General features: G+C 35.7%; 1 protein-coding gene across 1 annotated transcript in view; it reads left to right on the forward strand.

Moving 5' to 3' along the window:
* The window catches only part of LOC146385238 (dolichyl-diphosphooligosaccharide--protein glycosyltransferase subunit TUSC3), a 79534-nt gene that overhangs the window by 43639 nt on the left and 23974 nt on the right, over nucleotides 1–11921 (forward strand). The window contains exons 3-6 of the mRNA XM_084930862.1: nucleotides 1294–1411; nucleotides 2726–2866; nucleotides 7304–7444; nucleotides 7655–7744. Of these exons, the coding sequence (XP_084786988.1) occupies nucleotides 1294–1411; nucleotides 2726–2866; nucleotides 7304–7444; nucleotides 7655–7744 (490 nt within the window). The remainder of the gene's footprint in view (nucleotides 1–1293; nucleotides 1412–2725; nucleotides 2867–7303; nucleotides 7445–7654; nucleotides 7745–11921) is intronic.

Raw genomic sequence — 11921 nt, forward strand, 5'->3', positions numbered from 1 at the left:
AGACAGCTCTAGAGCTGTCCATGGTTATGAAAGCTTCTTGTCAGAGAACCCAAAATGTGGTTTTAGTGTTACGTGTGATACTGCAGTCTGCTGCATTATTTCTTGCTTGTCTGATGGTTGGTTGTGATGATGGTTTTTGATGGTATTTTTGTTTTTTCAGTCATACTAATTTATATTAAAAATAGTGGCTATTACAAATTTTAGGAATTTCCAGTTTGAGAACTCAAATAGTGAATGCTTACACAAATAACAAGCTTAATCTGAAAATGTAGTAAAAATTACATACAAATTTAGTCTGTAACTGCTTCATTTTGTATGGTAAACCTAGCCAGCTCCTCTTTGCTATGTAGTAAAAACCAGGTAGCTGACCATATCGTTGTGTCCAAAGGGGCATTCAGCCAGCTGATGAAATCATCACTGACCTTCTCTATCTTGACCTGGCTGGTTTCTTTAATCAGCTACTCTTCTACGTCATCAGTCACTTGATTAGATAAGTTATTCATCAGCCATGTCAGTACCACACAGCAGGCAGACAGAGTGAATGGACTCAGTGTATGAAAGTAACGCAACACAAAAAATAATTGTTTCTGTTTTTGGCCTTCGTATAAAATTATCTTTGCTGAAATTGCATGACAGTAACTCAATAAATCATTGCCAAACCAGATTCTGCAATTTACAGTTTCATACACACCACAAATACAAAGTCCTTTCATTCGAAATATATAAATTCGAAATCCAAAAATTATGTTTGTTTGTATGTGTTTTTAATCTAACAACAAACTAGGGAACTTATATAATACTTACTATATAAAACTATATAAACTACTATATAAAACTTATACTGTATAATTAACAGATGTATACATTAATGTCACTCCTTTTGTCTTTTGTCTTCACTTTCTCTGTCTTTCCTTGCTCCAAGCATTCTCTTATTAACATTAGTGTGACATCATTAGAAAAAGAGAGCAAGGAGAGAGTGTAAGATGGATGTTAGATGGTGACCTGAGTGTCTGCTTTAAGAGGACTATCGGGCAGTGAAAACGATGGCTAATCACTGGAGTCCTCACTCCCACATCACTCTTAAGCTCTGTCCCAGTTTCATACAACATACTAATTTTAACTAGGCTCTTTAAGTTTTGGAACTTGAGTACGCAAAAGAATGATTGTTTTTGAGCATAGCACTGATGGCAAATGTTTTTGCACATGCTTGTGTTTATTGTGAATGTAATACTGTTGGATTTTACAATAGTAAATTAATATATATCTCTTCTGTCTGTCCTGTTTATTTTGTAGGCAGGCAAATGAGGAGTACCAGGTCCTGGCAAACTCATGGCGGTACTCATCTGCTTTCTCCAACAAGCTATTCTTCACGGTAGTGGACTATGATGAGGGAGCTGATGTTTTCCAGCAGGTAACCATTTTCAACTGGTTCGCTTAAACCCACTGCAGTCTTTAGATTGTCATACTCACTACCTGAAGTTGCACTAAAAATAATGATAATTTGATGTGTGTTCTGTTGGATTGAGGATATAACTAGATTGTTTGTTTGTACTTGCTATTCCTCCACTGGTTCCTTCTTTGTTTTTGTTTTACCAGATATTTAAAACTCAGAAAAAATAGCTGTCATTTTTGTTTTTTGGGTTTTTTTTTTGTTATTATAAGATACTTTTAGAACTTTCAATAGATGCATATTGATATAAAACCTGTTTTTAGTTCTTTTCTTTATTTTATCATGATTTAGATTAACAATAATCCAGCAAAAACCATGTTAAGTGCTAAGATTTTTTTTTTGCTTTTACTACTTTTGTTTTTGTACTTTTCTGCTTACTATTCTGTATATTTTTTCTTTCTCTTTTATTGTTTTAATGGTTACTTCTTGTCCTCTTTCTTGTATTTTGTTGTTTAGTTTTGAGTTTAAGCATGGTGCAGGGTCCTTATGGGCAGAAATCTGTGCCATCAGAAACTGAATTTGAATAAGTTAAATTTGAATTTGAATTGCTCGGATTGAATCTGAATTGTAACTTGAATAAATGCCCATAGATTTCTGCCCATAGGTCCTGACCTGATTTTTGGACTTTCCTTAAAGTCCTTGAAGTTACATAGCATAACTGTAAAGATAGTCAAATTTGTTTGATCATTTTGGCAGTTGAAAGGTTTCACATAATAAAACATAACTGGTAACACTTTTTCCTTGACAGTTCTCATAAATTTTAACAACAGTCTCAAATGTCTTGGGTGCAGAGTCTAGACAGGATTTGGAACTTCAACAAAAAGTTGAAGTTTAAATGCAGTATTTACCTGACAGCAGCACTTTAGAATTTGGCTCCTGTGAAATGGTACTGATACAAAAGCAGAGTGAGTGCAGTTTTGCTCTCTGATGCTCTCTGGAAGTAAGGATATCTTCACTGAAAGTTTTGGCTAATGTTTTGTTGTTTGTGTCACCTTAATGATGACTCATTCATGAAACTGTGTCCACATTTAAATGACAACATATGCATTTTTATTTGCCGAACTTCATAACAAAATTTAAAGCTGAGGAAGTGAAAAACGCTACATCATCCCACATAATATAAGTATTTGGAGGATATGCCAGCAATGAAAACAAATTCAAGCCTATGCCACCAGTCTGCTAATATGTTATGATTTTAGGATAATATTTTGCCTTTGTGTATTTAATGATTCGTTAACTTAATATCTTCTTCATTGTGTGTTCTCTTTCTCTTAGTTGAACATGAACAGCGCCCCAACCTTTATGCATTTCCCAGCAAAGGGAAAGCCAAAAAGGGCTGATACATTTGATCTGCAAAGGATTGGCTTTGCCTCAGAACAGCTTGCAAAGTGGATTGCGGACCGCACAGATGTTCAGGTACTTTATAATCAAAACGTTTGTTCAGTTTTGTGCAGTTGCAGAAACATTCATGTGTTTGTGAGAAATGATGAAGAAACCTGTGTAGATACACGCACAATAGTTTTTTGTAGATATGGTTAGAACTGTTGAAATCCCGTGTATTGCAGTTTATTGACCTTTTTGATAAATGGACTGGTATTTATATACTCAAATACTTTCTGCTACAAGTCTCATTCACTCATAAATTCATACAGCACTTTTCTATGTGACTAAGTGTTTTGTCTTCAGTGGATGCATCCCCGACAACACTTTCCTTCAAATTGGCTATTACAGCGTAATGCTGAGGTGTTTTTGACCCAGGTTGTTTTTTCTCTCTCTCTCTTTGGTTTTCAATTCAACCTTCAGTTTTCAATTCCAGCAAAAAATATGCTTGTAACCTGCTTGCACAGGTTACTTATAATTTTTCCTTGACAGTTTCCTTGACTAGCAGATGGATATTCTAGAAGCCTACAGTAATGTGCAAAAGTCTTAAATTGCCTTTCATTTCCTTATATTTTGTTAGGAAAATGGGAAATAGGAGTTTGATTGTAACATATGCAAACATAGATAGAGGTGAACTATGTAAGGCAAAAATTGAGTATGCAATTCTAATGAGCTTGAAAGTCATTATTTTGTATGACTATCTCTATTCTTCAACACAACCTGGACTCTTAGGAAAGCTTCTTTGTAATTTCTTTAAGTACTCATTATAAATACTTCCTGCCTTCTCCATTTATAAATACTACTTTATAAATACGTCCAGACTTCTTAAAGGACATTCGAAGGCACATTTTTGGTTGTTGGCTTCTTTTTTGTTCCATTCTCCGTCATGGTGATGATTTTCTTTAACTGCCAATAAAATAAAATTTGTTGGCAGTATGTTTGGCTCATTGTCATGCTGAAAAATAAGGCAGTTGCTATAACATAGCAAAAATATAGTTGATACTTTTCCAGATGCATCAACACAGTGGATCAAACTCTAATGGTTCTTTTCCGTGTTCGTAATTAAATCGATTTTGACAAGGTCACCATCACAACTGAGTGAAATTCAGATTCATGCAAACCATGACAGATTATCCACAGTGTTTTGTCTATAGTGACTGTAGACACTCACTGTTGTACCTCTGGCCCGATGATCTCCTCTACACATGTTGATGACAGTGAACCAATACTTTCATAATTTGATTATACCTCAGTATACCCTAATTATACCCTAATTTGACATACCTCAGTCTTTTCTCCCTGTTTCCCTTCCTTACTTAAGAAAGGCTTCTTGTTGGCCACCTTTTGATTCAGGTTATTTCCTGTTTAGCAAACCTCAAAGGTCAGATGCATTTCTTAAGTCCTGTGTCTTTGCTGTTTGCTTTCCCTCTTCTTATAAGGGCAGGAATTTCAGATTCTGTTCATCAGCTGTTGGGTTGTTTTTTTTTTTTTGTCTGTTTTGCTTTGTTTTTTATGTTTTAAGCACGTACTGCACACCATGCTGAGATATGCCAAGCTTTTAGTTAATAGCTTTGGGAATCACCTTGTTGTTGCAAAAATTTTATGCCTGCCATACTTTATCTTTTACATTTTTCTTAGATTCAACTAAATAAATGGAAACAAATTATGTATTTTTGTGACGACTGCTAGTAACAAAGCTGTTTATGTGTAGACACGAGACTGGTTCATCCCTTGACCTAGCTACATTTTTTTTGCTTTAATAATTCATACATCAGTGTCCTTTGACTTTGACATTTCGTGTCATGTGTGCACTGTATTCTGGAAATGAAAGTTGAATGGATGGAATACAACAATAAGTTATTCTGGCTTTTTCTTCAACCTTTCATCAAGATTCTAGTGTGGGTGTAGTAGAACCATGTTAAAATAAACAGAAAAAAATGTTTTTACCTCTTTATACATACATAGTCAAGCATTTGCAGCCTGGTACGTGGCACATTTGTAGGGCAAACTTTTAATAGCTGTAGAGTGTCAACACATTCTCATTTGGAATATAATAATTTCAAGCCAGTTCAATTGTATTTATATAACACCAAATCACAACACCAATCACCTAAAATAAAATTGTCGCCAGTTACACATTTATCTTTTAGAACAGCTTGATCTGTTGGAATAACAATGTTTGGTATTATAGTCGCACTGAAATATCCTCAAGAAGAAAGACACTGAAAATAGAAGAAAAAAACATATTGCAGAGAATTTCATAGACTAATTTTATTGGCCTTGACACTGTTGATCACATCCTCAAATATTACTGAGTTTAATGGAACTGAGTATGTACCCCAGTATAATGTCACAAGTTATTATTATTATTTTATATAATTAATAATGTAGTTTTAATTCACAAAGTAGTGTGTGATTATGTGGAGGAAGAGTATTCTGTCAGAAACAGATTCATGGTCTTTGTTCTAGATGGAGTAATTGTGCTTGCTGTGTTGTGGCTCTCTTAAATTTCTTTTTATGTCTCTGTCACAGAAATTAACTGCAAGGAGTTTTTAATTTATATGTAAAATTCATATTTTAGTACTGGAAGTAAATTATTTGAAATTATGGAATTATTTGACAGTTTCAAGGACCCTTTTCTGCTCACATTAGTATTAGTTTAGAAAATGATTTGACATTTTAAATCAGCTTTATACACAGCAAATCCAGCACGTCCAAATTAACACTGTCAGATTTGATTTCAACACTATTAAAGTGTCTATATGGGTCCACACCAGAGTGTTAATTTAACTCTTTTTGGAGAGTTGCTACGTTAACTCTGATTTAGTGTTAAACACCAAACCACCAACCACACCTGTCTGGAGTTGATAATTTAACACTTACTAATGCTAACTAGGTGTTAAGAGTTTATATATTAACTCTCAAAGAGTATTTTAGTTTAACTATGTAAGAGTTATCTTCTAATTAATTCTAAAAAGCGGGAATTTTACTGTTCTGAACTTCTTGAAATTTCTTTTGGAAATAAACATTTACTAAAAAGACGCAATGGTTTTTGAAAAACATTTATTCTGAACTGTGCACCACAATTTCAAAACATTTTCTGAAAGATGTAACAGTGTACATGTTCTCACTTTCATTAGAACTTTGTTTATCAAAAGGTTTGACATAGGTGAGTTGGCAAATGCAAATAACAGCATTCTCATCACTTATTTCTTCAATACAATATGCATATCCTTCTTTCATCACTTTGTGGAACTTCAACGCACTTCTGCTCTCCCCCATATTCCATCTTCACAAGCATATCCTACGTGGAGATTGAATAAAAATTAGCTGACACTGATTAATGGCACAAATCAATTGCAGCACAGTAAAAAAAGGAATCCTTTTTGAACCATTACTTGTGTAAAGTATTTTCCCAAAAGACAAGGACACAGGGAACAGGTAATACTGAACTAAATGTAAAACCTCAACCTTTTTCATTTTTACCTAAACCGTGTGCACAAAACTCTGGAGGGATCTAAATGCTAACGTAGAACCCAGTCAGGACGTCTGCTACTGCTGTTTGCTCGGGTTTTTTTTATGGGAGATCGTTTTCAGGCTTCAAGTAGCACCATTATACCAACATTTTACATTCTAGACATTGTTTTAGGTGTATTTGACCAAAAATTTGACTGAAAATTCACATGCAAGCTTTTTTTCAAGGCTGTGGTATTTGCCCTCAAACAATACCTTTCAGCTAGCTAAAACAGAATATTATGCTATCAGCGAGCAACATGGCTAATGCCTTTCACACAGCTTTGTCTCAACTCCAAAGAGCCACAGAAGTAAAATCTAATAACAATAATTGAAACAATCTTTGAAAAAATGACTTACCAAGCATGGCAAACAACTCAAATATGTAGAGCAAAATGTTCTGAAACGGCTTCACTTCAGCTTTGATTGGAGCCTATGGTGCTGGGGGCGGAGTCTGTGAATTTACTCTATTGGTGTCATAGCCCCTGTAGGAGTTCAGAGTTAAGAGGTCAAGAGTTAATGTTTCCATTGTAACACCTCCAGATTTGACATAGAAACACTCATTTTTAACACTCGATTTTAACTACTATCATTTTACACCTCAGAGTTACATTAAAAGAATGTGACTCTACTTAGAGTAAAATTAACTCTACTTTTGCAAGAAGACTACTAACACCAATACATTTAACACTTTTGAATTTGCTGTGTATTTGCTTCTCCTTCAATAAAAAACCCACAAAAATGTTAAATACAAAAAACACTGAATACGTAATGTTACTTTCATCCACTCACTGAGTTTTTAATATCTTGAATGTGTAAGAAATCATAGGAAATATTTGCTTTACATCAGATATAGAATATAATTTTACATACAGACTACTACAAAATTAAAGTCATATAGCAACTGAAACATGTTACCATTTTATTCACTTTCATCTCACTTTCTTTCTGGCTTTTCAGATTCGGGTCTTCCGTCCTCCTAATTATTCAGGGACTATTGCTTTGGCGCTCTTAGTATCTCTAGTTGGAGGATTGCTGTATTTGAGGAGGAACAACTTGGAATTCATATACAACAAGACTGGATGGGCCATGGCTGCACTGGTATGATACATATACACCAACATTAGGTTGGAGTGAAATATTTGTTTTTCCATATTTATCTACTTTTACATGTCAGGGACGTTGTGTGAAATGAGATTAGGGGTGTAGTTTTCTCCCCATTTTAACAAAAATATGATGTCATGTTTTATGTAATAGAAAAGTTACTTATTTATGCTTGACTCTCTCATCTGTTATTTTATCTCTCTCTAGTGTGTGGTGTTTGCAATGACATCTGGTCAGATGTGGAATCACATCAGAGGTCCTCCTTATGCCCACAAAAATCCACAGAATGGACAAGTGGTATGAGTTACATTTCTTTCTTCCCTGTCAGTGCATATAAATGTGTATATATATATATGGTTTAATTTTAGTTGTTTTGTTTCTATTTGGCTTTGTACTGTCTTCTGTCCTTCAATCGATCAAACTTAGCTATGTTTTTGGTAAAAGCTGTATTTTAAGGTATAAGTTTAATCTTTTTTACCAGGTTGTAAGTGAAAATATATTAGATCAGTGATAAAAACATCTGTAAGGCTATTGGCCTCAAGTAAAATAGACTCTGCCATTACCACCTGCTAACGGGTCAGACATGGGACAGTGTGTGTGTGTGTGTGTGTATGTGTGTGTGTGTGCGTATGTTACTGGACAGCTGGGAAGAGTCATTTTGTGTTAATATCACCCTAGAGGCATCTCAGAGTCATCTCGGGCCAAGCAGAGTGGGAAAGAGAGAGGTGTTCGCCAAAAGACTTTTTCTTTAATTCTCTCTTGCTTGTTTTCTCTCAATGGTAAATGGCCTGTATTTGTATAGCGCTTTACTAGTCCCTAAGGACTTTACATGTTCAGTCATCCACCCATTCACACACACATTCACACACTGGTGATGGCAAGCTACATTGTAGCCACAGCCACCCTGGGGCGCACTGACAGAGGCAAGGCTGCCGGACACTGGCACCACCAGGCCCTCTGACCACCACCAGTAGGCAACGGGTGAAGTGTCTTGCCCAAGGACACAAAGACAGAGACTGTGCGAGCTGGGGCTCGAACCGGCAACCTTTCGATTAAAGACAAACTGCCAACTCTTGAGCCACGATCGCCCCACATTTTTCTGCGCTTTCTTCCTTTCATGTTGTCTTCCTTTCAGGTTTTTTGTTTAACCCAGCTATCAACCGGAATTAGAGTAATCTATATTTGACAAAGTTTGTGCACATAAACAAGGAATTTGACTCAACCATCCTTTCTTTCGTATAGTTGCTGTGTTTTAGAGAATTGCCACTTATTATCAATATGTGTGCAAATACTTACTCACACAGTATTTCCAGATATAGCTTTGCAGGTCATCATTTAGGTTTCTCCACTGAAGTGTGAAATTAAAATAAAAATATGGAAGAAAAATGGAAAAAAACCTATGAACTTGGAGGAGAGTAGGATCAGAACAATGAAAGTGAAATGGCCATATAGAAGAAAGGGAGGAATCTGAGAAATTATGTTTGTGTCTACAAGCCGAGTGCATGTGTGTATGAGGTGCTGTAAGGGACATTATTACTGAAACGCTCTCACACACACTACTGAAATTTTATCTCTCACACACTCTACTGAAATTTTATCTCTCACACACACTACTGAAATGCTCTCACACTGAAACCCTCTCACACACTCCACTGAAAACCAAGGCATTTCAGTTGAACAGGAAGTTGTTTCCTGACAAGGAAACTGAAGGAAAAAGTGGTAGATTTCAAACAAACCACTACACAGATGTCTACTCAGCAACCTGCTAGTAGCCTAAGTGAAGCAGCTGCATTACTTAACAATATATTAGCTTCAGCATAAGTCAAAATTTAGAATAGCAGGAGACGGGCAATATCCTGGTTAATTTTTTTGGCATATTTGCTTTTTGTCTATTTTAGCGAAGAAGAAAATATCTTAAAATTATTAATAAAACCAGGGACAGAAGGCTTAGTGTTCCTCCATATAGCACAATGGATATGATATTTACTCAAAAGTATGATGATGTTAAGAATGTCTGAGACACCCAATGCTAGATGATCCATATAAAAAAATTATATGATGTAATTCAAATGGTGGCACATCATTAATTTTTAGGGAAATCCATTTTTTAAGTCACACCAAAAGCATTGTGTGATAGGGCAGAAAAAAAAGATGTTCTAGGGTTTCATTTTCATCAGTGCAAAAAGAACACTGATCCACCTCAAAGCCAAATCTCTTTTTTTTAGAAATTCTGCCACAGGATTAATTTTGTTTATGACTTTAAAGTGTGTTTCTTTAACTTTAGGTAGAGTAGGCCATTTCATACATAGCCCTAAATATTTAACTTTAGATTCAACTCTAACCGAAGCTATTGAGGAGTCAGAGCTTGTATGAATCGGGAGTAGTTCACATTTTTTGGTATTAAGAGATAAACCAGAAGCTTTAGAGAAAATTGAGTTTTCTCTACCATGTATTTATCTTTCAAAAAAATAGATGTATCATCTGCAAATTGACTTATTTTGAAGTTTTCATTAAAAATTGATACTCCTTGTATGTTGTTAGAATTCTTTTTTCATAGTGTTGAGTTTTTGTATATTGGCAACAGTTGAGGTGCCAATATAAAAAGCTTAGGGGAAATAGGACATCCTTCCGAATTCCGCGTTTCACGTTCAAGGAAGCTAATATATTGTTAAGTAATGCGGCTGCTTCACTTAGGCTACTAGCACAGCGGTCCCCAACCCCCGGGCCCTGGACCAGTACCGCTCTGTGAGTCATTTGGTACCGCAAGAGTTGAGGCTTGGGTTTGAAATTTATGGTTTTCAGGGTGTTTATCGCTTTTTTATCGTTATTTTTATATCTTTTATATTGTTAACTCTGTTTCCATGGGTCTTTTCCCATGTGTTATGATTAAATCTTCTTTTTTTTGGGTACCGGTACACGTTTTATTTTATTGTATTTATCCACGACACCTTAAAGGCCGGTCCGTGAAAATATTGTTGGCCATAAATGGTCCATGGCGCAAAGAAAGGGTGGGGACCGCTGTACTAGCAGGTTGCTTGTAGTGGTTTGAAATGTACCACTTTTTCCGTCAGTTTCCTTATCAGGAAACAACTTCCTGTTCAGCTGAAATGCCTCGGGTTTCAGTGGAGTGTGTGAGTGCATTTCAGTAGTGTGTTTGAGAGATAAAATTTCAGTAGTGTGTGTGAGAGCGTTTCAGTAATAATGTCCCTTACGGCATCTCATATAGGTGTCTCACTTCCACGATATGTGTTTAAAATGGGATGTATGCCTTAATTGGATTTTTCTGCTGAAAACAGGGCTTTCACTCACTTTAGCTTAGTGTCAGGGTGCGTAAACAGCTGAGTGCAGAGACGTATACGATGCTTAGTGTCTACTGGTCTAACAAATATTCAGGCTGAATCAGAATCAGAAATACTTTAATAATCCCAAAGTGTCAACTTATGACACTATGTTGCCAGACAGAGTTCAAAATACTTCATATTCACTCAGAACGTGTAAAGACACAACAGACTGACTAACTCTAACCTAACAATGATGCCCTCTGCAAGCCAAAAGTCAACCATTTGCAGATAGCCAATAAAAGTGAAAGCAGTGCTTCACTAAAACATGAAAGGTTAGCAGGGATGACAACGGCTGCCAAAAACCATCAACCAAACATGTAAAAATCAGCTGGAAATATGGAAATGTCATCAGCCAATAAAGGTGAAAAAAGGAGTTGGTCAAAGTCAAACACATAAGAAAAACACTGACAAAAAAAGTACTTTAAAAAACTCAAACCCACAGGAAAAAAATATTCGCGAGGAATCCCTCATTCTTCTTTAACTTTAAGTTTAAAAATAATCTATTTAAAAGACATAATTCTATACTTAGCTTGCCTTTTTTGTTGAGTTTGCCCTATCACAGTATGTGTGTAAGTATTTGGTATGTGCATGCTTCTTATAATTCATGAGTACATGGATTTGGGTATAGTCTATGTATGAACCTCTGTGTGCATAGGTTTGTTAAAGCAAAACTATGTTTCTGTCACATTTTGAGGCAGCAGCTTTTTTTTTTTTTTGGCTCCATAGTGAGACACACTACAATTTCATCTGCTTCACTGTACCATTCGTCAGTTGACAAATCCTTTCAATATAGTGTACCTGGTCTTGCTCGCTCATCATTTTGAAGGAATTACACGGTCTGGTGAATGTGGGAGATTAGAAAAAGAGGTGAGAAAAGGTAACATGAAAAGGGGTGGGAAGAAACAGAAAGGATAAGATGATACTGATCCTTTCTGAATCATCTTCTCATTCACTGCCATTTACCATCAGGGGATGGAGAGAACAAGAGAGGAAGGTTAAGGTGGGGTTCAAAAGTGTAAAGAAAAAAAGACAAGCATCATTTGTAGTCAAATATAGCCAAGCCTAGTCCTGCTCCTATGTCAGATAAGTGGGTCCAAAATTCAAGACCAAGCAAAAATAATAGAGTAAAAGCA

This window comes from Perissodus microlepis, chromosome 6 (assembly GCF_051167445.1).
Source record: "Perissodus microlepis isolate ML-2025 ecotype Zambia chromosome 6, ASM5116744v1, whole genome shotgun sequence".
Taxonomy (NCBI): Eukaryota; Metazoa; Chordata; class Actinopteri; order Cichliformes; family Cichlidae; genus Perissodus; species Perissodus microlepis.